The 27129-nt window shown below is 45.0% G+C and overlaps 2 protein-coding genes across 3 annotated transcripts in view; both read right to left on the bottom strand.

The window, feature by feature from the left end:
- LOC144766566 (uncharacterized) overlaps positions 1-27129 on the bottom strand; it is an 844102-nt gene that overhangs the window by 55974 nt on the left and 760999 nt on the right. The window lies entirely within an intron of this gene.
- LOC144766952 (uncharacterized) overlaps positions 11234-27129 on the bottom strand; it is a 76364-nt gene continuing 60468 nt past the window's right edge. Inside the window, exon 4 of the mRNA XM_078650636.1 lies at positions 11234-11362. Within this exon, the coding sequence (XP_078506762.1) occupies positions 11234-11362 (129 nt within the window). The remainder of the gene's footprint in view (positions 11363-27129) is intronic.

Genomic DNA, 27129 nt, shown 5'->3' with positions numbered 1-27129 from the left:
TGTCCTTCCTACAGAGACCTCATACGGGAACTCGGACGACCCTTAAGATGGCGTCGAGTAGAAAGGGGGCCCCCACCACGACAAGGGAAGTTACAGTTGGCAATGAGGGTAGAGCCCTCTGCGCATGCGCCGCTCACACAGTGACGGCGGGAGTTTGGTAGTAGGGATCTGACACCGGTTAAGACCTTGCCGTTGGCCCTTAATGCTAGGATGTACAATTTGAATTAGAGTGTATGCATTTTCAGGATATCGAAATGTGATAAATGACAAATTGTACATAATGCATAATGATGAAACTTTTATTTAATGTTTTAAATTTTGTTTCATATTTTAATAAATACGGCCGGGAGGGTGACTCCCTCCCGCCTTCCAAAAGTTCAACTATTGTCCGACTTCCCATCCTTGGGGATATGTGTTGGGACGGGGTGGCGGCATCCCGGCCATATGGAAAGGGGCGACCGCTCGGTCCCCCCGAACGTATGGATGGGTGCCCGAACCTCCCGTGAAACCATTTTGGGCGGGGTGGGCGTTGCCCGGCTGGTATGCCCAAAGCGGCGTGGCCGGGGCGCGCCTTCCCCCGCCCGAGAGGGGTTGTCCTAGACACCTCGATGGAAGACCACGCCCAGTAGGCGTATCGGGGACGGGTACACGCCCTCCCGCAGAAGGATAAAGGAGCGGGAATCCAGAAGATCGTCCTCTTGTTCCTCGGATCGGAAGGCTGCACCCACTCGTTGCTCGTGAGCCCTCGACGGAACAAGCAGCAATTTTGACCCACCCACCAGCCCCTGATAGCAAAAGTTTGGAGGAAAATAAAGGTTTCTGAGTGATGAAAGTATAGGCCTTTTTTCCTTGGTAGAGTGTATGATGGAACTCTGAGAATAAAGATTTGGTTTGCATTGGAGAAATTTCTTCTTGCAGGAAAAAGTTCAGTAACAGTAAAATGAGGTGAAATTTTTTCTTTTAGTACTTAAACAACTGTCGTATTTATTTGTCGGGCGGTAAGGTCATGATCGGTGAGCAGTAATTGAAAGGTCCCTAGAGTGGGGCGCCACCCACAATGGATGGGAGCGCCCGGGGGAAGACGGCCATTGGCCCCTTCCACGGGGAGGCGGCACCCACTAAGGATGGTGCGCCTAGGGGGAGATGGCCATGGGCCCCTCCCAGGGGGGGAGGCGGTTATATGCCCCTCCTTACAAATTTCCCGGGGGCCGGATAGCCGCGACGGCGGATAGAGAGTGTGGGGTTGGGGGGGAGAGTCCACGCTGTCCTTCCTACAGAGACCTCATACGGGAACTCGGACGACCCTTAAGATGGCGTCGAGTAGAAAGGGGGCCCCCACCACGACAAGGGAAGTTACAGTTGGCAATGAGGGTAGAGCCCTCTGCGCATGCGCCGCTCACACAGTGACGGCGGGAGTTTGGTAGTAGGGATCTGACACCGGTTAAGACCTTGCCGTTGGCCCTTAATGCTAGGATGTACAATTTGAATTAGAGTGTATGCATTTTCAGGATATCGAAATGTGATAAATGACAAATTGTACATAATGCATAATGATGAAACTTTTATTTAATGTTTTAAATTTTGTTTCATATTTTAATAAATACGGCCGGGAGGGTGACTCCCTCCCGCCTTCCAAAAGTTCAACTATTGTCCGACTTCCCATCCTTGGGGATATGTGTTGGGAGGGGGTGGCGGCATCCGGGCCATATTGTGATTGTCCATGTGTGATAATATCCCTACTAAAATGTCTATCTTAATGACTATGGCATTAAAGGGATGTCGTCTTTGTGAGAGTGTCAAGGAGGAAGAATGAATTTGGTTCTTAGGTCAGTAGAAAAGAGAACTGAGAGGTTTGAGGTGAGAATATAAATGGTGGTGAATGGGCAAGTAAAGAGGCATGAAGAGGGGAGCAAGAACATTAATACAGATCAGGAAGTTGGAGGTACACATGGGAAGTTGACAGAAGGTAAGAAAGAAGTATAGTAAGCAGATGGAAACATATAGTGCACAAGACAGAGAGTTCAGGAGAGGTGCACTTAGGGGAAATTAGAGCACAGATGAGAAGTTAATGGTAGCGGGTAAAAGAGAATGAAGAGAAAATAAATGAGTGAAGATAAAAACAAAAGATAGAGGGGAGAAAATAGTCGGAGGGCAGAGAAGGAAGAGAATATGGGATGAAGAGAAAGAGAAGAAAATTAAAAGATTGTATACAGCAGTGAAGGAAGAAGAGCAGAGGGGAGAACACAGAAGAAATGATACAGGAAAAAAGAAGAGTAAAGGGGATGAGAGGAAAGAGATGAATCAAGTGGAAGGAGGAGAGAAGAAAGAGAGGAAATTAGAAGAGGTTAAGTGAGGACAAAAACAGTATTGGAGGGAGAGTCACAAGAATGTTTAGAGTAGAAAAGAACATGCATTTAAAGAGATTAAAGAGGAGTAGGAGAGAAAAGGAGTTAAGGGAGTAAAGAAGAGAAAAGAATGAAGAAAAGGGAGATTAGAAATTACCATGGGAGGTACATTAAAAATGAAATGAAGTCTGTTTTAGAACAAAAATAAGAAATCGGATGATCTACAGATGGATAGACTGGAAAGAGAATTGAATGAGAACAAAGGATGAAAAATATTGATAAAAGAGAAGGGGACAGAATGAGAGGAGGGAGAAAGACCACTATAAATATGTAGGTGAGAAAATGGGAAATAAGGAGAAAGGGGAAAAATAATGAATAAATGGACAGAAGAAGCATAAGAAAGAAGTTGTCACAGAGAGAAGAGGGAGACAGAAGGAGAATGGAGAAAATAGGAGGAGAGACAATACGGAGAGAAAGGTGAAAAATAAGGTGGAGATGAAATCAGCGGGCTGAAAGAGGAGACAAAAAAGAAAACCTGGGGGAGATAAGGAAGAAAGAGAAGGAAGGGGAGAGAGAGGAGAAGGAAAGAAAGGAAAAGCAGTAGATTAGAGGGTGATGTAAGAAGAGGGGGAAGGTAAGAGAAGAGAAAGGTAGAAGGGAATAGAAAGAACAAAGGGTGAGATAGTAGGTAGGAGGTCAGGAGAGGGCAAATGGAAGAGGGTAGGAAAAGAGCTCTGTAAGAAAAAGTCAAAGGGTCTGCAAAAGCAGAAGAAGGAGATGGAAGCAGAGAAAGATAGGGAGGTTGGAGGATAGCAGAGCAGAGGGCAAGAAGGTAAAAGGGGAGAGACGGGAAGAGGAGATAGAAAAGAACAAATGGTAGAAAGAGTTAGAGGAGTTGGAGCAAGATTGAGGAGAGAAAGAGAAAAAGAGGTAAGATAAAGTGGGAATGGACAAGAAAGAGAAAGAGAAGAGCAAGGGAAGTAGAGGTGTCCAGAAGTAAAAATAAGAAGAATATGGGATGGGGATATACAAAATGAGGGCTAATGGGAAGGCAGAGGCAGAAGAAGATGAGAAAAAGGAAATTGAGATGTGGGCGACAATAAGAAAGAGGAGGGGAGGAAAAAAGGGGGTAAAACAAGAAGACTGCAGAGCGGAGACAAAGAAAGACAAAATATGATGTTGGAAACAAAGGAGAGGCAAAGAAAAGATATAGCCAAATAAAAAATAAAGGAAGAGAATAATATACTGGAGAAGAGTTGGGGTGAGACAATGAGAGGGAAAGGTGAGGGGAAATGAAAGGGATTGTGTAAGATGGAGAATAACAGTTGTGGAGATGAGAAAGGAGTGGTGACCGCTATTCGCTTGAGCATGTCTGATGACATATGTACACGCATACTTCGGAATGCATGTTCACACCAATTGAATGATGCAAGCTTCATTTGCTTTAATTCTTTATTTAGCGATCCAAGATGTTGGGCACAACCTGAATCAGTAAGTAGAAACATTTTCTACCATGTTGCAATTATTTTTAAAAATAAGGACTGCAGCAGTAGGGGGTCTTGGAGGAGCACACGGTGGAGTGGATGTTCAGAAGGAGTGAAGAAACATTACACGATGGAGAGTGCAACATGGGGTATGGGAGGGAAGTTATAACAATATTTTAGTATCCCTGTGCACTCGCAGTTATCAAAAGGTTAAAGGATAATCCAACTCAAAAAATTCAGGATGTGGCGCAAACGCCTGTCACACCGTGTCTGGCGGTGCCTGTAAAAATCAGCATTAACGTGTGAAAGGAGTCTCCAGTCACTAAGGCTTGCGCTTGTTGTACTTGAAACTGTTTTGTTTCTTCACAAACATATTTTCATTGCAAAAAACACATTCCAAAGTTCATCTTGTAGATTAATCAATTGCTCTTTTATTCATGATGATTCTGTAATTCATTGTTTTTTCATGATTTCCTGCATCATGTCTGATACGTTTCTACATCACCCAATGCATTTCGGGTCAACACAAAAACAACCCTTCCTCAGGGGTCTATAAAGGAAAAACACAGGACCAGTTCAGTCTCTTGGACATATAGATGTGAACTACTTTAATATTTATCTAACACAACATATTAAATACAACTATTATTAGTTTAATTCAGTTTGTGATTTCTAGTTCATTGCGCTTCCAAAAAGGGAAAAGTGCATGCTTTAAGGTTAAATCCGCGATATCATCTGAGAAAAAGCACCCGTGAGAGTCATAAGCCCGTGAGACAACGCTATCGAACCGTGCTGCTACCAACGTGGTGAGAAAAAAGGAAAGAAAGTAAGAACCGGCGTGTAGATAGACCGTATCATGTTACCGACAATCTGATAATGCCGGATGGCATAATGGTCCACTCGTATAAAGAAAAAAAATGAACGTTAAATGTGCATACTTTATGTACAAAACCGTGTTCGTCTGGAGATAAGCTCACAGCAAGCACTTCCGTGTCCTCGAGATATGCTCGCCGGGATCTAGGCATTGGGTCAATGCCGAACGTGTTTATTCTGGGAGAGAAGCACATGTGCTGAGAAGAACACATAGCATTTAGTGGGGTGAGAAGAATACTAAAGCCGGGGAGAAGCACACAAGAGAGTGAGAAGCAAGTGAAAGTGAAGCAACACTGGGAATGGGTAGAAACACAGATGGGTGGCAACAATACATTGCTTGAGGGGGTGGGGCAGAATTTCACAAGGAAAAAACAAGTATGGGGAGGGCATTTGGAGGAACACATGCTGGAGAGAAGGAGAGAGATGGAAAATACACCTACTTTCTTGGTGTGTTTATCCTAAAAGACATATATGGCTCCCTAAAAATGATCAGTGAAAGAATAGAAGTCAGCCAATACACACATCAAGGTAGATTCAGCCCTGATCTGTGCTGATAATGGCTACCTCAGGCTGATATGTTGATGTACATAGACTTCCACAGTTCTCGCCAGGAACTACAGAGAGAGACTAGGTGACCCTCCACAGCACTTGCAGCTCATGGCTTAGTTTTTTCAGGCAGTCTACTTTCTATGGTTACAAATGGGGGTGGGGTCGCACACTACTCACACACCGGCGGTATCGCCCCTAAGGACTATGGTTAATGTAGTTACGTGTTCCGCGATGCATCTTCTTTCGATTCTCTGCTATCTTCGCTGTCTTCGCCATCCCTAGACACGTGTTTCGGGGTATCACCCCTCGTCAGCAGGGATAGGCCGTGTTCTGGGGTTGCCGGTGGCTGCCAAATATCTGCCAGGTTTAGTACCACTCAGGCGCGCAGGTGCGGGGTCCCAGGCTCATCAGCCAACTGCGCAAGGGAGCTTTGAGATTACAAATGGGGGTGGGGTCGCACACTACTCACACACCAGCGGTATCACCCCTAAGGACTATGGTTAATGTAGTTACGTGTTCCTCGATGCATCTTCTTTTGATTCTCTGCTATCTTCGTTGTCTTCGCCATCCCTGGACACGTGTTTCGGGGTATCACCGCTCGTCAGCAGGGATAGGCCGTGTTCTGGGGTTGCCGGTGGCTGCCAAATATCTGCCAGGTTTAGTACCACTCAGGCGCGCAGGTGCGGGGTCCCAGGCTCGTCAGCCAACTGCTCAAGGGAGCTTTAAGATTACAAATGGGGGTGGGGTCGCACACTACTCACACACCGGCGGTATCGCCCCTAAGGACTATGGTTAATGTAGTTACGTGTTCCGCGATGCATCTTCTTTCGATTCTCTGCTATCTTCGCCATCCCTGGACACGTGTTTCGGGGAATCACCCCTCGTCAGCAGGGATAGGCTGTGTTCTGGGGTTGCCGGTGGCTGACAAATATCTGCCAGGTTTAGTACCACTCAGGTGCGCAGGTGCGGGGTCCCAGGCTTGTCTTCCAACTGCTCAAGGGAGCTTTAAGATTACAAATGGGGGTGGGGTCGCACACTACTCACACACCGGCGGTATCGCCCCTAAGGACTATGGTTAATGTAGTTACGTGTTCCGCGATGCATCTTCTTTCGATTCTCTGCTATCTTCGCTGTCTTCGCCATCCCTGGACACGTGTTTCGGGGTATCACCCCTCGTCAGCAGGGATAGGCCGTGTTCTGGGGTTGCCGGTGGCTGCCAAATATCTGCCAGGTTTAGTACCACTCAGGCGCGCATGGTTGTTTGCCCAGCCAGGAACATGCTGGACTAGTCCATCTGGGCAGTCTCTCCTCCTGCAAGACCAGGCACATCCCTTCTACCTCTCCATAGGCAGCCACGTTTGTAGGCTTTAGGCAGACCCCCTGATCATCCAATAAAAAGAGCTGACTTCAAGCTACAACCCCTCACTTCTCGGATGCTTTCTATTAGTCAGTGAGCAACCCTGGTCTCCCAGTAGCCTTTTGAGTACTCTGCAGAGCATGCCTTTCCTTGGTCTTAGACAATTCGGAGCTAGAACAAAGCGCAGTCGTCTGGGTTCCATTTTCATAGGCATATTTTTGACCGCAATGTGGATCCACCATCAAACGTTAGAACTGTTTTAGTGTGGTTTTCTTCCAAGTGTTCTTCTAAGGCTGCTCTCCAGACACAACTTCATGTAAAGTACGTTTTTCCACAGAAAGTTGCAATGGGGTGGTCTCCAAACGGACAGCATGTATAGAGAATTGTAAGGTTTCTGCATCTCACTTCCGTCAGCCCCTCTGAAGCAGCAATCAGAAATAGACAAAAGGGCATGCCTGATCTAGAAAAGTCCTTGTTTTTAACAGCAGAAATTTCGGTCCACCCTTCATCCGTACCATCTTCCAAATGTCATTGGTCAGGAAGAACTAATGAGCAGGTCCTTGCTAATAAAGACTTAATTTAATTTGTGAACAGTAGCACTGTCTGGATATCCACCGAGGGCCACAGGAATCCAGGCTATACACTGCCACTGTCAGAGAATGTTGTAATATTCCGTCATTTTAAGCCATTTTAAACAAGGGGCATCAAAATGGATTCCTTTGCTGCTTCTGTCGGCCAACGGCCGTCGCGAGCACAACCTCTGTAGTGCTGTGTACACTTGTTGGCCGACGCGGCCCCGCCCGCTTGATTAAACCACCGCACCATGGCGGGATTTGCACCGTGGTTAAGCTGATATATACAGACTGAGTTCTACTACTACACACGTGTTACACTGTTCATGTACGCACACTGTGACATACATACATACAGGATGTCACTGCAAGGCTGTGTGTTTTAAAATAACAGCAGAACTATGTACGAGAAAGATCAGACAACACTTTCAATGACAGCTATATTGATCTGGTCAAGCATATATGATCACAAAACTCAAATGATGCCACCACCTCCGTACATGCTAAATTCACAACAGGCGCAGTATTCCTCTGTTCATTTTGAGGGTACAGGTGGTTCGCCTCATAGGCCACAGCACAGTATCTCACCTTGTCAAGGACAGTACAAGGCCACTGCCCACATGCAATATTAGCATAATGCCAGGGTCAAAAGTACCAGTTAGGCTGCTAGCTACAGATGCAAGGAGGCCGTCAGGTCTTGGGTACTCACTCATACCATGTAGGGATATTACTATACCAACAGGATGCACGGGAACAACCTGAATCAACACCAGCAGTATCTTGAAATGCATCAGGAACCATAATCCTGCTTCTACTGATCCTCCCATTCTCTCTGACACTCCAAAACGTGATACCTTAAGTCCGTTGAAGTACGTTTAAACAAAAGGCACAGACAAGCAGTCCATGCATCAAAGATTGTAGTGATCACCAGAAGCGAGTAGTACTTTATCTGTGTCACTGTAGTGAGGCTTTCATGCTCTCTCATGTAAATCTCCACTGCCATGTGCTTAACTTACCCATAGCCTATGTCAAGTTAGTATGTAGTGATGTGTGGTTGCATAGATGTGATGTGTGTATGCGTGCCTAATGATGGCAGAGTGCATGGAAGACACTGGATTTCATTTGGGGAGACACATGACTGACCGGAGGAGCACATGGAGCTAGAGGACTTTCTGACCTCTCTTTTCTTGTTTTTGTATAACTAACCGGGGACTAAGAGAGTGCCTCATTCTCCCTACCTCTCCTTTTGTTATTGAATGCTAGAGGACTTTCTTCAGACAGATCTGTGAATTGCTGCATTTCTGAGAGCCGAGTGCACCGCACCCTGGAGGAAGAAGAGAAGGCTCTTCAGTACACTTCAAACTGCTCTTGGATTCTGGGATGGGTCACTAGAAAGGTGCATGTGCACAACTTAGGGAGGATATGGTGCTGATAAAAGATTCATAAAGAGTAAAGCTCGAGCCCAGAGTAACATTTTGTTACACATATCACTTTGGCTGGCATCCAGGTGTGACACACTTAGTCACTTCCATGGCCTGTGTTGTGGGGCTGCCAGATTTGTAGTCACTCCTGCTGTGACAGACTGAATTCTAGAGAAAGTACAGGCCAGATAAGTGGGCACTTCAAAGGGAAGCAGACCCCCAAACACCAACTTCAAACACTCTAAATCACATTTTGTGTCTGTAAATAGACTATACGAAGAGGAGCTTGAGTCCTCCAAAATTGTCAACTGTCAAGCAGCCTGTCGGGCTGTTGAGGAGGGCAGCTCTGCAAAACTTCTGCCTGTGATCAGGATTTGAGGCTAAGGCATGCCAGCCTCCCAACTGGGTATCCAAGACCAATTGCAACTGGAACCTGGAGCACCATTTCTTGCCTGCTTTGCAAGACCAATGTGCCCAATGAGGAACAGGAGAGCACTACGAAGGAGAAACCTCCAGATGTGGACCCTATTGTGTGGATCCCAACAGCAAGAAGTGACGAGACAGCAGCTGTAACGATTGGGCCAAAGCCCATGTGTGGAGGGAAGCCGGTGCCCGTGTAAACCAAAGGGGTCCGCTGTGAACCTTAATGTCAAGCTAATTGGGGAATAGCCCATGTGTCGATTGAAGTCAGCAACACGTTTGACAAAGGGGCCTACCATATAGATCTATGGAATGCCAATGGGGGCATAGTCCATATGCTGAGTGAAGCCAGGGACCAAGTTTGCTAGAGGGACTGCTGTGAAGAGGACTTTACTGCTGTGCTGATCGGGCTCTTACCAGTGTGCGGAGTAAGGCCTTTGAACACACATGCCAATTGGAGCCACCGTGAGTAACAAGGGATGTTGTCTGGTTCAGCCATTGTAAAAGGGAGAGGGTGACGGGGTGACCAGTGCATTCCTGAGCTCCAACATAGGATCTGAACCCAAGCTTCTGCTCCACGGAACATCACAAAAAGTGACGTTCCTCAGGCGCAAGGAGTCTCATAAATGAAGCCCTTACTATGTAACTGCAGAAAATCACCATGGACATCATAGTCTTCCTCATCAGAGTTGTGACTGCTACTTACCATAAGTATCTGCTCCAGCCCTCTGCAACATCTGAGGCAGAAATGCTCCAATGTACTCCAGCAGCGCAACCCTTGTAGGAGCGGGTAAGACTGATCACAAGGCCAGAAGGCCCCAGAGAACCTTGTTCTGCCACATGGGGCTTTGGGTGCTGGAACACTTTTTTTTTTTTGGAAGAGTCAGAGTGGGACTCCTGAGACTCCGACTACTAGGGGGGCTTCATCGGAATGTCACCTATAGTAAATGAGGAATAGCTACTACCAGTAGTGAGAGGGAAGGTTGACTCAAGGACCTGTCTTTCGAACGCTAGAGCCCCAACCTCATGGGACTGTGCATAATGTTTGTGTATGCCATGTTATACTTTGACCTTTTATATAAATACTCCTTTTTTCATAAAAGCAAGGATTTGACCTAACAATCATTTACTGCTGCTATTGAACATATCATGAGTTGTGAGACTGTGTTCATACCCAGCATCTACCTTCCCCCTTAGACGCCTTAGACTTCTCGACCTACGCTATTACTGAGAGTCAAGTGATGAAGGAATACTAGTCTTAGCTGATCAGGATCAATCGAACTCCAGGACATCAGAAGTAAAATGCCTTAACGCCTATGGTTGGGCCCAATAGCTCCTGCTTGCCACCTGGCCCTCTGAAAGGAGTTATGACACCCATGTACTACGTGTTTTCTGTGAATTATTGAAGTCATACGCAAATCACCCACCCATCAATGCACACATCAATTTATCAAATTATGTATTTAGTAACTCACCCATTCATCCAGCATACAACCATTGACCCATATCTACCTAGTACTGCAACCACAGACTTAGAAATTAAGGAAGCATTACTTTCACTTTTGGAAAGCCAGATCTCCAAGATTTCTCCTAGCCTGTTTCTTTTGCCTCACACCTTTTGCAGATATTTACATCACCTCTTGTATACCCTCAGGCCTTGCAATGCACATTTTCATATACGTTTAAACCACAATAGTCCTTCACTTTTCTAAACATGTACAGCAAGAAAAACATTTATTTTCAGGCACCACATTCCATGCATTGTGTATATGATTGTATATGAAACTTTATGGCAGTGTGTTTATCATTTGTGGAAAAGAGTGATTTTCACCTACTTGACCAGTTTCAATATTCATTGGAATATGTTGATCAGAAATAATACTTTGGACTTTCATGACAGGAAAATTGCAGATGCATTTGTGTGAATACATGTATTCATATGTGAGAGTGCATGCTTGAATGTGTGTGGATGTGCATGCTTGTGCTTGGGCACATTGCTGCAATCCATGGACAAATGAAACATCATGAAAGTAGAAAGACATACGCTACAATAATGTCGTCTAGTGGGAGTTCTTGCGTGTGATGGCACAAAAAGCATACAAATGGCCAAAGCACAATATTGCACTTTTCCTTTTAATAAGGCTAACATTGAGAATTCAGAGATTTCAATGAGGTCACAGTCAGAAGAAAGTGTAAGAATCCTGACTTAGATTCATTCCATCAATTGACATTCAGGCACAGTGAATCTTTCAGAAATGATAATAAAATATTGACAACTTACAATCAGGACCTTGACTTTTTGAAAAATCGGAATTGAGTTTTTCTGTGCTTCTACCGGGTCCTTAAAGAGAAAAATAAGAGAAGAATAAAATTACATTTACATGCATAGACATACGCATACATCTATACTACTATTATAAAACAAGAACTTTGAACCTTTGAGGCGGGTAAACTCGAGAACCACAGCGCCAATCCACACACCCGATACATCATTGCAATCGTCAGAGTGTGCAGATGGACATAGGCTATATAAACAAAAAAAATATGCGTTATTTAAAAAATGTACCTTAAAAAAAAAGTAGTCACACGGGGAGGAGCGGCGTCCAGGAGCTGCGGACATGGCGTGGGGGAGGAGCGCTGACGAGCGGCGGACAGGTGGTGAGGACCGTTTGACAGGCGGGAGGAGTGGTGACGAGCGGCAAGGAGCGGCGGAGCGGTGAACTGAGGAGCGCGGGGTAGGAGCGGCGGCTGAGGTAAGGCTCCGGGGGACCCACGGCCAAACTTTCGGCCACCTGCTTTGGCCTGCTTGAAATGCTAAAAAAAAAAAATCTTCATCTTTTACCCATGGAGGCTAAACAGGTGGCCATCCAGGGTCTGATCCAGTCCCGCCTGGACTTCAATAACGTCCTGTATCTCGCGGCACCAGACTACACACTGCGGTGACTTCAAACAGTGCAGAACTGTGCAGCCCGGACACTGCTCCAGCTCCCACGCCGACAATCCATCAGAGCTGGTCTGACCAGTCTACACTGGTTGCCAGTCCGCCAAAGAATCCACTTCAAAGCCTTGTGTATCGCCCACCAGGCCTTCTGGGACACAGGCCCCATTATCACCCGTGACCTAATCTCTCACTACCATCCAAGTAGAAACCTACGGTCAACCCAGACCTTTACTGCCACCGCACCCAGAATAAAAAGAGCCAGATCAGGCGGTAGGACCTTCGCCCATAACGCCTCCAAGTTGTGGAACGCCCTTCCCCTTCATCTGAGAGCTAACTCCAATCTTACCTCATTCCGGAAACAGCTCAAGACTCTTCTTTTCAACTCCCCACAGTAATTCCTGGTACTATCCCCGCCTCTGCCTAATCATCTGTTGGTCCCTTTGCGCTTGGACGCCCCCGGGCATCAATCGCGCTCTATAAATCCACTTACAATTACAATTACAATTACAATTACGGACAATGTCGGGGCAGGCGGGGGCAGGGGCGGGCGGGGGCCCGGGCTGCTGGACAATGTCGGGGCGGGCGGGGTCCCGGGCTGCTGGACAATGTCGGGCGGTCCGGGAAGCCTGATTGCTCCCGGACAAGGTCGGGACGGGCGGCTAGTAATCAGTGATGTCATTTGAGATGTCATCAGTGATGTCACTGACCATGTCATGAATGATCTAATGTGTGACATCATCAGCAGTGGATTGCGGGTGCGCGAAATATAGTTAGTACAACTAACTATATAGGAGCAATTTCAATGGTTTTGTATGAGTAAAATGTCCAGCTAACTATAACACCACTAAAACTTATAGTTTTTTGAGTGAATTTCAAAGGTTTTTTAAATGCTAATTCCTAACTATATAAGGCCTGAAACCTATGTTTTTTTCAGTGAATTTGCAAGGTTTTTTTAAATGCTAATTCCTAACTATAAAAAGCCTGACACCTATGTTTTTTTCAGTGAATTTCAAAGGGTTTTTAAATGCTAATTCCTAACTATATAAGGCCTGAAACCTATGGTTTTTTCAGTGAATTCGCAAGGTTTTTTAACCCCTACCGCGCTACCGCGTTTACCCGCTGTGCGCTGAAAATAAAAAATTGCTTGATTGTGACAAAGTCAGCTCGTCACCTGCGCAGCGCAGGTAACGCTGATGATGAGCTGGCTTTGTCATCAGCGCCGAAGGGGTTAAATGCTAATTCCTAACTATATAAGGCCTGAAACCTATGGTTTTTTATTGAATTCGCAAGGTTTTTTAAATGCTAATTCTATTAGCGGATAATGTTTTTATATATTAAAATGTTTTTTAAATCTCAAATGCCTGCTTTGCTAACAGCGTTTTTAAGCACAGGCTCTTTGGTCTCTGGTGGCCATCTTGGGAGACTGCATATCAGAATTTTTTTAATGAAATATAAGAGGATTTGAGAAGTCACTCAAATAGTGTCCTAATTTTTCTTTCTTCAGCACTAATCATAATTTCTATGGCAAAATGAACCCCCTCATTTTGTTCCTTTGCAAATTAAATGTTTTAAGTGCTAACACTTTATTCCAATCAAGATGACTTCAGGTGTGCCATACTTTTGTCATAAGTAAGACTGTTAGCGCTCTAGTTGTTCTGTAGAACACTCTGGGACATTCTGTCATTGGGCTATAGTTGGGCTACATCTGGCTGATATTTGGGCTACATTTGTTTTTTTTTGTCTCTGGTGGCCATCTTTGGGCTACATTGGGCTACATTGGCCTACATCTGGGCTCTAACATATATATAGCCCAATGTAGCCCAATATATATTTTTTCAAAGTTAATTTTCGTAAAAACCACTGGAGCATATATCTTGAGACATAGCAAAGGCACATCGGGCTACCAGTCCCTACAATTTTGCCAAGTTTGGTGGAAAACCATTCAGCCGTTCGGGCTAAAAGTGAGTCCAACCGCCCTATGTAAATTAACATAGGGAAAACACGTTTTGGGACCCCCCGTTTATCTCGGCCCCCGCTTGATGAATCCCCCCCAAACTTTCAGGGGAGGACCGGAGCGCCGCGAGGCAAAGTTAAGGAAAATTTCAGGAAGATTCCTCAACCGGCGCCAAAGTGATTCCCAATAGAATGTTGCGATATCCCTATGGAAAACAATCCTAACTATATATACCTACTAGCTATCGCCAGTAGGTAATATATATATATATATTCACTGAAAAAACCATAGGTTATAGACCATATATAGTTAGGAATTAGCATTTACAAAACCTTGAAAATTCACTGAAAAAACCATAGGTTATAGACCATATATAGTTAGGAATTAGCATTTAAAAAACCTTATTTTACTCACACAAAACCATTGAAATTCCATATATAGTTAGTTGCACTAACTATATATCGCGCACCCGCAATCCACTGCTGATCATGTCACATATTACATCATTCATGACATGGTCAGTGACATCACTGATGACATCACTGATGACATCTCAAATGACATCACTGATGACATCACTGATGACAACATCCAGTGACTGTATGTTTCTGTAAAGTTAAAATATGTCTTACATATTGAAGAATGAGTGGATGTATAAGTGTCTGGATGAAGGATTTAGTAGGTGCGTGACTGACTGTATGAGTGAGTGATTAAATGTGTCTCACTGAATGCATGGGTTAGTGACTAAACTGTCTTAATTTGTGCATCATTATGTCTGTTGTGATGTAAACTGCTGCATGTGTTGATCATTAGCTATACGAGAGGCTATATGTGTTATTGATTGGTTGCCCAAGTATTTGTATGGGAGATTGAGTTTGTGTGGGGGTGGCTGGGAGGTGTGTGACTCTGTGCATAGATGTGTGAGCAGTTGATTCACTAGGTGTATGAGTTCAAGAGTGCATGTGGAAATAGCTACATGGGCAGTTGACTGTGTGCATGAGTGTATTGATGAGTGAATGGATATCTCAATGCTACATGTCATAGTAAGTACATATGTAAAACACAGTACATGTGAGAGTTGGCATATATAAATAACTGTGCATGAGAGCCACTGAATGTGTGAGTGGTTGTATGGATCATTGTGAACTTGTATCAGGGATTGTATAAGAGAGTAAATATGTGTTAGTATATGTTTGAATAAGTAAGGTGTGTATAACTGTATAGTTGAAGAAATGGAGGTGAGATTGTTTCTTTGCATGACTGACTAGGTGTGTGAGTAACTCCATGGATGAGTGACAGTGTGTGAGTGTCTGTATACACTGAGTGTATCTAAGGTTATAGTAGAGTCTGAAGAGGTTTATCGTATTAGCACAAGAATGATGTCAAATGAGATGTCATCATTGATGTCATCAGTGATGTCATTTGAGATGTCATCAGTGATGTCATCAGTGATGTCACTGACCATGTCATGAATGATGTAATATGTGACATGATCAGCAGTGGATTGCGGGTGCGCGATATATAGTTAGTGCAACTAACTATATATGGAATTTCAATGGTTTTGTGTGAGTAAAATAAGGTTTTTTAAATGCTAATTCCTAACTATATATGGTCTATAACCTATGGTTTTTTCAGTGAATTTTCAAGGTTTTGTAAATGCTAATTCCTAACTATATATGGTCTATAACCTATGGTTTTTTCAGTGCATTTCAATGGTTTTTTAATAGCAAATATCATAAGCTGTCGAATGTCAAGTACGTGGTAAGTAAAAACATTTTCGTGTTTATGCACACTGATCTGCTTTGAATGCTGCCCCCCACCCCTCATTTCTATTAGGAGTACTCTCTCTTTGCAGATAGTGAAGGGTAGTTAACGCAGGCCTTTGCCCCCGTTGTAATCCGTCGTGCCTGCTTCTCTCTCCATTTGATTGATTGTTCTCTTTGGTTCATTCTCTATTTACAAACAAGCACAGAGTCGCAATACTCTGTTTAGTCTTTGCAGATAGCGAAAAATCGTGTAAAAAAACAAAAGGAATCGAGCAAAATCAGTAGGCCACTAATGGGATCTCTTTTTGACCTCGCTAAAATAGAAACATTAGGACCAACCTGTTGAATATAGCAATGTGTATGTACATAAGCGGCGTTCATTTGTGTTCACAATACCCCTTGTTGATTGTTTGAATCGAGCATTGAATTGTTCGAAGTTGGTTCTCTTAAGGATCTTCTCTGCCTGCAAACGAGGAAGAATAGGAATATTCTCTCTCCCTTTGCAGATAGTGAAGGGTAGGTAACGCAAACCTTTAACACGTCGTGCCTATTTCGTTCCTCATTGATTGATTGTTTGCCCAAACAATGACTGTTTGGGAATTGGTTCTTTTTGGAGGTATTCCCTGTTTGCAAATATACGTAGGAAAATCTTTGCAAGTAGTGAAAGGGTACGTAATGCGGACCTTTCTCCCCCGTTGTAATCTGTCATGCCTATCTACTCCCCACTGATTGATGCACCTGTTTCACCCGGACCATTTACTAGAGATACGTCATCTGGCCCGACCAGAGAGCACCCCTAGTGAAAAGGACATATGCAATAATACCGAAGTGATCACTGTATCCTGTTAACAGAAACTTTAGCATGAAACAACCTGGAAAGAAAAGAATAGGAAAACGAAAATCAGTAGGCCACTGATGAACTTTTTATTAAATAACAAACAAAGAAACGATAACAATACGTAATGATAAAACCTATTATTGTCCTAGAAACAAGAAACGTTAGAAGTAAGCCTGTAATAAGAAACCTGAAAATATCGCCCCTCCCTGCCCCAAAACCTGTCTGTCCCACCGCCTGCCACGGCCAAATAACGGCAAACTGGGAAAGATACAAGTCAGCAGACATCCACCCCATTCTAGAAACTTCCAAAGTGCAACAGGTTTTCGGCTACGCCCAGCCGGAAGCAACACATATAAGGCGGGTCCTGCTGCCACGCCTCGGCCAGGAGATCATCACGTAGGGTGTAGCCGGAGGAGAGGCCGAGGCCAGCGGGACCCGGCCAGGGGGATTTACAACACTGGACAGTTTTAGGTGGGGGAATGTCCGTGTCCTCGACCCTCCCCTCTCTCTCCCAGTCCGGCCGCGGTGGCCCTTGAGAGTTGCAGGTTGTCCCCCCACACTCTCTCCTGGTCCAGCCACCAACGGCCGGGGGCTGGGGCCGACGGGATCCGGCTGCAGCCGATGAGCCAAGGAACCCGTTCATGAGGCCAGAGCAAAGGGCGTCCGGCTGCCATCCACCGGAGGTCCGGCCCGAAGACGGACTGGACATTTCTTCTTTCTTCTATAATTGCTGCAACAACCCTGGGGGGGGATGTCTTGCACATGCCTCCGACCCCCCCCCCTCGTCCTCATCGCCTGGTCCGGCCATAACAAATGTCAAGCGAGACGCCGTGGGGTGCACTGGGAGGGAGAGACGGTGCAAACAGGCCTCTCCCGCCTCCCCAGGTGGAGGCTTCCCAGCTGCACCCTCAGCGCTCCAGGCGCCCGGAAAAGGATCCGGCTGCAGCCGATGAGCCAAGGAACCCGTTCATGGGGCCAGAGCAAAGGGCGTCCGGCCCCATCCACCGGAGGTCCGGCCCAAAGACGGACGGGACATTTCTTCTTTCTTTTATAATGGCTGCGACAACACTGGGGGGGGATGTCTTGCACATGCCTCCGACCCCCCCCTCATCCTCATCGCCTGGTCCGGCCATAACAAATGTCAAGCGAGACTACGTGGGGTGCACTGGGAGGGAGAGACGGTGCGAACAGGCCTCTCCCGCCTCCCCAGGTGGAGGCTTCCCAGCTGCACCCTCAGCGCTCCAGGCGCCCGGAAAAGGATCCGGCTGCAGCCGATGAGCCAAGGAACCTGTTCATGGGGCCAGAGCAAAGGGCGTCCGGCCGCCATCCACCGGAGGTCCGGCCCAAAGACGGACGGGACATTTCTTCTTTCTTCAATAATGGCTTTGACAACACTGGGGGGGATGTCTTGCACATGCCTCCGACCCCCCCCCCTCGTCCTCATCGCCTGGTCCGGCCATAACAAATGTCAAGCGAGACGCCGTGGGGTGCACTGGGAGGGAGAGACGGTGCGAACAGGCCTCTCCCGCCTCCCCAGGTGGAGGCTTCCCAGCTGCACCCTCAGCGCTCCAGGCGCCCGGAAAAGATGCTGCAACGTCTCGCCCGGCAGGGTGGAGCCCGTCCGCTCATTTGACCCCGCGATCGCCAGTAGCTACCGAACTCTCAAAATGGCGGTCGACCTGGCAAGAGCGGGCCCAGCATAAAGAAATGGCCCGGTCACTGGTTGACTCCACCACCGTAGTCCTCCACGACCTTGAAGATTCTAGAGGAGCCGCGGGAGTCTCCGACCCCCGCAGACACCCCCGATGGGGAATGACTGCCATGATCGCCCGTGGAGTGACGAAACTGTATCCGCGGGACGTCGGCGCTCCCATGCTGGCGCCAGCCTCAGTTTGAATGACTAGAATCCTGCAGACCTCAGTTCCGGTGAAAGCACAGTGTGACCCGGTAGGAAAAATTGTTGCACCCCCTCCCCTTTTTGACTGATAGTCCAAACCACCGATCCTTTCCTTTGCCCTTTTACCGGAACTTTGGACTGCCTCCCCCTCTTTTACATTTTCTAGAGAAAACAAAACATTAACCACTACATTAGCATAGCAGTTGACACCAGAACTGTTTTCAAATTGAAAACCAACAACATCTTCAGCAGAATCCTTTTTGTTTCTGCTGTGACCCTGCTACAGCAGAGGCATTGTCCCCAGCAGTAATTCTGCAATGCCGGTAAGTATAGCTGTGGTGCCTACTGGACTCACTCACCCCGCGGCGCCCCACGCCGTTATTTGCTGGGCGGCAACTTACTAGACATCACCTTCGTGACATCCAGATTTCAGCGCTTTCTGCTGCCTTGGAACTATTCGCACAACAGACCGCTACTGACAATCCACCCCCCGGGACGCCCCACGCCGGATACCCAAATCAGTGCGGCACCCAGGCAACATCTTCTGAATTTTCATAATTTGAAAGAACTAGTAACATGTCCTCATCAGGAATTTCCTCATGAAAACTCTGCAATGATGATTCTTGTAACTCTATGGTCTCCAAACATTCGATAAATTCGCCATCAAGAGATTGATCAAAAAAATCATTCAAGTCATCTCCTCCTTGTGAGAATATTTCATTATTGGTGCTGTCAATTTCAATAAATGTATTGGATAATTCAAAAGAAATTGCCACGGTCTCTTCGTTGTTTAAATGTTTTTACTGTTTTTGTTTTGTTGTATATATTTATAAGTTATTAAAGTTTTATAATCCTACTACTTTGTTGGAGTGCTATATATTTTTTATATGACACATAATTGTAAAAACTTTGATGTACAAAGAGTCATCCCTGGAATCTTCCGCTTCAGGCTCGGTCCCCTCCCCAATCACAATACAGGATGGTTTTCAGATAGTAGGAACACGTGTGGTGTGACGGATCTCATCGGGTGTGGGCATTGATCTACTATAACTCCTTTGAAGAGGGGTGATTCTTTACAGCTGGGGCCATAAACTACATCTGCAGGGCTAGCTGATAGCCTGGACAATCGGACACAGAGGAAGAGGAGTGTCAGAGGGTGCGGTAGTGAATAGGGCGAAAGGGAGGTGTCGGGCGGGCACAGGGTGTGATTCTCAGGGAAGAGCAGCGCAGATGGGGGGAGGTTTATTACCCATGCATAAGACAGAGAGCGGGGGTGACCAGTGACTGGGGGAGATGCTTGCGAGGGTGGGGAGCCATGCTAAGGATCGACAGCGTGCAGAGAGTGGGTCTGGTCAAGGCATCTAAAATGACTGCCGTGCACGACAAAAGTGTGGCATTTGAAAAAAGGCAAGATGGCGCAGACAATGTTTTTCAACACTTCCTGATTTCCTTCGAATCGAACGTTAACAGACGTTGGGGCATATTACCAAAGTTAAGCGATATTTATCCCTAACGATGCTTAGCAACGAATTTTTTACAGCTAAGCATCGTCAGAAATTATCGCAGATAAACCTTGCTATTATCAAGGTTTATCGCAAATGCGATAAAAAACGACCGCAATGCATTAATATCGCTGAAAAGTCAGCGATATTCATGCATTACCGAGCTAATGCTCTTAGCCATGTTATCCACCTCCCATTGGATAACATGGCTAAGAACTGCTCAGGGCAGGTGTTACTTTTTGGAGATATTCGCGCTTAGCGCGAATATCTCCAAAAGTTGGTAATAGGAGATAGCGATGTTAGCGACTGTTTCCAGTCGCTAACATCTTGGCATGCCCACTTTGCATGTCATTAGTGATAAATATCACTGACATGCAAAGTGGAGCCCAAGATGGTCGCTATCTCCTACTAGCGGTCGCTAACTGGTGTTAGCAACAGCTAGGTAATACAGAGATAATTTTATCTCCGCGAAGCGGAGCGCTGTTACAGATATATATCTTTTTTTGAACGTTAATTTCTCAAAATCCACTGAAGCACATATATTGAGACCTAGCAAAGGCACATCGGGCTACCAGTCCCTACAATTTTGCCAAGTTTCGTGCAAATCCATTCAGCCATTCGATTATTATTATTATTTTTTTTTTTGCCCCGCGGGGCCCTTTTAAAACCTCCACATCAAACCTAAGAGGTCAAGGAGAATCTACTATGCCCCCTTATGGTCATTTGCCCCTTCGCTTTGGCCTCCTCTTGTCTCTCGATCCTACCGAGAGACAAGATGGCGGCCGCTACGGACTGTTTGCAATGTTTACAGACGCCGGAGAACCAATCAGCTTCGCAAAGCTCCGTAACGTGAAAAGTAAGCGAAGCGGAGCGCTGTTACAGATATATATCTTTTTTTGAACGTTAATTTCTCAAAATCCACTGGAGCACATATATTGAGACCTAGCAAAGGCACATTGGGCTACCAGTCCCTAATATTTTGCCAAGTTTCGTGCAAATCCATTCAGCCGTTCGATTATTATTATTTTTATTTTTTTTTGCCCCGCGGGGCCCTTTTAAAACCTCCACATCAAACCTAGGGGGTCAGGGAGGATCTACTATGCCCCCTTATGGTCATTTGCCCCTTCGCTTTGGCCTCCTCTTGTCTCTCGATCCTACCGAGAGACAAGATGGCGGCCGCTACGGACTGTTTGGAATGTTCACTAGACGCCGGAGAACCAATCAGCTTCGCTTCACAAAGCTCCGTAATGCGAAAAGTACGCGAACTGGAGCGCTGCCCGGTCCGCTGTTACAAATATATATCTTTTTTTGAACGTTAATTTCTCAAAATCCACTGGAGCACATATATTGAGACCTAGCAAAGGCACATCGGGCTACCAGTCCCTACAATTTTGCCAAGTTTCGTGCAAATCCATTCAGCCGTTCGGGCTAAAAGTGAGGCCAACAGCCCTATGGAAAACTCAATGTTAAAAACACGTTTTGGGACCCCCCCTTTTTTCTCGGCCCCCCCTTGACGAACCCCCCCCAAATTTTCAGGGGCTGCTCAGAAACAAAATGTTCCATTTTCCTGAAAATTTCAGCCAATTCCGTCCACAAACGCCAAAGTTATTAGACATAGAATTTTCAAAAATCCCATAGAGAAAAAATCCTAACTATATATACCTACTGGCGACCGCCAGTAGGTAATATATATATATATATATATATATACATTACCTACTGGCGGTCGCCAGTAGGTATATATAGTTAGAATTTTTTCTCTATGGGATTTTTGAAAATTCTATATCTAATAACTTTGGCGTTTGTGGACGGAATTAGCTGAAATTTTCAGGAAAATGGCACATTTTGTATCTGAGCAGCCCCTGAAAATTGGGGGGGGTTCGTCCAGGGGGGGTCGAGAAAAAAGGGGGGTCCCAAAACGTGTTTTTAACATTGAGTTTTCCATAGGGCGGTTGGCCTCACTTTTAGCCCGAACGGCTGAATGGATTTGCACGAAACTTGGCAAAATTGTAGGGACTGGTAGCCCGATGTGCCTTTTGTAGGTCTCAATATATGTGCTCCAGTGGATTTTGAGAAATTAACGTTTAAAAAAAGATATATATCTGTAACAGCGGACCGGGCAGCGCTCCAGTTCGCGTACTTTTCGCGCAACAGAGCTTTGTGAAGCGAAGCTGATTGGTTCTCCGGCGTCTGTAAACATTCCAAACAGTCCGTAGCGGCCGCCATCTTGTCTCTCGGTAGGATCGAGAGACAAGAGGAGGCCAAAGCGAAGGGGCAAATGACCATAAGGGGGCATAGTAGATTCTCGCTGACCCCCTAGGTTTGATGTGGAGGTTTTAAAAGGGCCCCGCGGGGCAAAAAAAAAAATAATAATAATAATCGAACGGCTGAATGGATTTGCACGAAACTTGGCAAAATTGTAGGGACTGGTAGCCCGATGTGCCTTTGCTAGGTCTCAATATATGTGCTCCAGTGGATTTTGAGAAATTAACGTTCAAAAAAAGATATATATCTGTAACAGCGCTCCGCTTCGCGTACTTTTCGCGTTACGGAGGTTTGCGAAGCTGATTGGTTCTTCGGCGTCTGTAAACATTCCAAACAGTCCGTAGCGGCCGCCATCTTGTCTCTCGGTAGGATCGAGAGACAAGAGGAGGCCAAAGCGAAGAGGCAAATGACCATAAGGGGGCATAGTAGATCCTCCCTGACCCCCTAGGTTTGATGTGGCGGCTTTAAAAGGGTCTCGCAGGGCAAAAAAAATATATATCGTTTTTTTAGTTTTTTTGCGTGGAGTGCGCCCGGTTCGCGAACCGGGAAGCGTTCTGGGGAGCGTACTTTCTTGAAAATTAGTGAAAAAAGTTAGAGTAAAATAATAATTGTGAGTGATCAGATGTAGGGTAGCTCTGAGAAGAGCTTTTGGGTTTATGGTACATTTAGGTACTTATAAGTAGGTACCAATGCACAGTCTTAAATTCAGAGTAAAAATTCTGTTGCCCTCATCTGAGAAGTGAACTCCATCTCCTCTGTAGATATCTTGCATGTAGTAACGCAAGTTATTGTTGTACAGGGAGCCCATTCCATGGTCTCTCATGTAAGCTGAAACAGATTTGTTTACATGCTTCCTCGATTTCTCAATTTGTGGACAAAATTGGTTCGACCACCTCCATTTTTGTCTTTGGCATATATTTGAATATACCAAGGCAGTCTGAGGAAAAAGTGCCATCAATTGCTCAAAGGTGTCCTTTAAAAGCATTTCCAGACCTACCCCAGTCAAAGTGCCCAAATCATTACCTCCACAGTGCACAATTAACAGGTCAGGTTTTGGCAAATGCATAAAGGTTTTCACCAATGGTATCAATTGGTGACATTTTAATCCTCTGTGGCCAAACCACTTAATTTCCACATCTTGTAAATTGAGGTTAGGTAAATTCCTGTTTTCAGTGTACCTCTGAGCCCAATAGATGTAACTATGTCCAACAATCCAGACAGAAAACATGGCGAGAGAAGGTTCTCCTGCAGTCAGATGAAGTGTGGCAATGAAATGGCAGTTGAAAAAATGAGAGTGTAAAATGAAAAAAACTGAGGAGTTTCTGTGTTAATGAAGCAGTAAGAGTGATTGGTGGATTTTGATTGCTGAAAACAGAAAGTTAGGGTGCATGGATGAGTTCGTTGAAAGATGTATTTTGAGTGGCGAAGAAAAAATCATTAAATGAAAGATTGCACTGGATATGCAGGTGCACTGAGAGTTCAGAGTTCAATTGCAACATTGTTGTGTGAACTTGGAAACACCAGAGGTCTTGCAAGAGGTGGTTGCTATGCAGAAAAAGCAGAGAGGGGGCAGAGGGGGGAAGGGTTTTGATTTGAAAAAAGTGAGGGAAGAGTTTTGATTGGGTGACATGAGAGATATGTGTGAAGAATTACAGCATTTCTGTGCTTTTGATAGCTGCAGACTCTGGAGTGCATACCTTTTGCTCTGCTGAAGACAAATTGGTGTGTTTCTGAGACTGTTTTGAAACTCAAAGTATTTGCTAAGGTGAGAAAAGATTTCTTTAATTTAGATAGAAAATAGTGTGCTTTAACCCCTTCAGCGCTAATGACAAGGGTAACTCGTCATGGACTTTCCATTGATTTCAATGGAAAGTCAATGGGAAGAAGAGGGAGTACCTTAGCAGCCAAGTGGTTAAGGAGAAAATTATGAAGAAAGTTGTGTTTTTCAAATGTTGCTTTGTCTCAAGTGTTTTACAAATAGATGTTGTTTCTTTGAGAAATTGTAATTGGAGAAAATGTGAAGTATTAGTACTGACAGGGTTTTTATGTGCATAGGAGCTGTGGAGTGTTTTCAAATTATGACTTGTAAATCGTTTTTGAGAAAAAGCAATGGTTTTAATATTGATGACAAGGACATAATGGTGTCTGCTTCTTTATAAGGTAATTGAGAGTCTCTGATGTTATTTTTCCCATTTTAATGTAAGAAGTTTGTCTGTGGAGCAAATTGCTTGTAAATATGCTCCCACCTGTGCATGGCAAATTTAGATTTTGAATGTTTGCGTTACATAGGCATGTTAAAGGTGACTGAAACATGCTGCAAAGGCAATCAAAAAACGCTTTTATGTGTCTTAAGGACATTTTAAGTCATTTCTCCATGTGCAGTGTTTTCAAATTATGAGTTGAAAATCGTTTTTGAGGTAAAGGAATGTTTTCAAAATTTATGTGCGCCATATGCCCCCAAATTTCTTTTTCAGGGGTGCAGCAGGGTGTTCTTGAGACACCCCTGCACCCTCGGAAAAATTTGTAATTTGCGATGAGGTAATTGCTAATCGCAAATTGCACCTTCATTCCTATGGGCCTGCTGCATGGAAATGAATGGGTAATTTGTAATTAGCAAATAGCTCATCGCAAACTAGGAATGGTAAAGAATCGCTATTTATTCCTTAAAGTTCGCTATTTAGGAAATGCAAAAAACTTTGATGATACATATGGCGGTTCATCTCTAACAAGATAAGAAGCATAGGGATAGATTTATGATGACTGGCGCATCACCAGGGATGTGTTAGTCATTCTGTGCCGCTGTTCCGTCACCTATGGTGTGCTGCATTTACAATGCGGCGCATCATGGGGCAAAAACAGCACAGATGCGTGACGTATCTGTGCCGTAAAGGTGGCGCATTGCTGGAGTTGTATCGCAAGTGTGATGAAGCTCCAGCAAGGCTCAGGGGTGCCCCTGTCGCAGGGTTTCTGTTCTCACACAGAACTGTGGACAGAGGATTGGAACCTCGGCGAATTAGGGTGCCCCAAAACTCACCTTAGTAATCAAAAACCTCTTAGCAAGCTAGGTACAGTGTCACATTGGATATAACAAACTCTCAATGTTTAGACAATCCAGAATATGAACTTATAGTACCTCAGGATACGTGGAACTCATGAACAGTCGGTCGTTATATATTTCTTAGAAACCAGAACATGGAGTTAAGAAGAACACATGTGTATTTGAAATGTTTATTTACTAATGCCGTCTTCTCAGGCGTAGTATCTTAGATAATACTAGTACACATATTATCAGTAGCAAAATTACCAGCATAGTTACTAGTACATAAAAAGCGAATGGTGACAGTATGTTAACATGCTGTAAATGAATAAGAGTTAGCAACACTTACAAGCAGCCGCGGGCCGTGGAGGGAGTTACGGTGGGGCAGGGAGGCGGGGAGGGGGAGGGGCAGGGTGGAGAGGGCTCCACCCTGCCCCTCCCCCTCCCCACCTCCCTGCCCCACCGTAACTCCTTCCACGGCCCGCGGCTGCTTATATCTCACCCTCCCTAATACACATATTATATTATTTGCTAAGAAGGTCTCTTTGTGTTGGTTTAGGGCGTGCCCATACTTTAGTGTCTTAGATTTGAAGGAATCACATCAGCATACAGCAGCTCTCTCTTCATGTGAACCGCATCAAGTGTTGTGTATGTGTGTTCGGCAAAGCAATATAAAACCCGCCTCATGCCCAGAATTGGCAGAAGCTGCACTTATGTTATGAGTATGAAGTCGTGGAGATCAGACCTCATAACAATTCTGTATCGTGTTGTTCTTGAAACTTCAGCTCTCGCTGTACAGATATAGTTTAACAAGTAAAGCAGATAGTAGAGCAATAACATATTATTCTCATGTAAATCACGATGAACTATTAGGTTGAAAGCTAAAGCAACAACTAAGTGTTGTGTGCAGAAGTTGCAAAAAAGGAAAAATGGCGTTTAAACCGGTAATGAGCCCATGCTAACTTAACACGGTGTAAAGATATCCAGGATCTAGATGACACCTCCCCATGATCCGGAAACGAACTGAATAAGATAATAGAAGTGCCATCTCATGAGAGCAGATTGCAACTTTATATGTGGACGGTCCGCAAGGTAAAACATTAAAAACTAGGAAAATTTAATGCTAAAGAAAAATAAAACCGCCAACTACTTTATCGAGGCTTAAGCCAATAGGCAAGCTAAATAATAAAAACTTGACAAATAAGTCAATGAATTGTCAATGAAATGCTAGTACTCAGCATATCAAACATGAAAAAGGTCTATGACATAACTGTGTATGCAAAATAAGCTGCAACAGCATCTAATAGGAAGTCACCGTCTTCATCCGAAAAGAGTTCAGCCATCCAATTTAAAAGCGGAAAAGAACATACGTGCTCTCCCAGCACCGGATCCTCTATCACCATCAGAGGACAGCTCGGTGAGTTTTCAAGAAAGCTCTGTTCCAAGAAAGACTGTGTTGCCGCCAGTAAATTCCAGGGACCAATTAGTCCATGCATCAATGCCACAGCCATAATCCTTTCGCCAGGATAAACCAACTCGTGAGTAATGATAGGAGTCATCAGCTGATTAAAGACGACGTCACGAGAAACCGGTCCGCAGAGACACAAATCAATGGCCCAATCGAAATCACAGGTCAGGCAGTGAAATACAGGCTGGACACAGGTGAAGTAGGAGAATCGAAAAGATAATCCATATGCCGTGCTTAATATCGCCAACGGCATTGTGCCATAATATTCAAGCATGCGATTGCGGAACAGCGTCAGCAGCTGCAGGGCGGGAGCTTGCACAGGAGGGACATCCATATTTAAAAATGCAAAAAAGCACAAGAGCGTCCGTTGGTAATGCAATTAAAAATGGGAATCCACCAAGCACAGTGGAAAAAATAGAATGAAAGAAAGCAGGGATGAC

This window comes from Lissotriton helveticus, chromosome 7 (assembly GCF_964261635.1).
Source record: "Lissotriton helveticus chromosome 7, aLisHel1.1, whole genome shotgun sequence".
NCBI classification, from domain to species: domain Eukaryota; kingdom Metazoa; phylum Chordata; class Amphibia; order Caudata; family Salamandridae; genus Lissotriton; species Lissotriton helveticus.
This window is presented reverse-complemented; position numbering and strand designations above follow the sequence as displayed.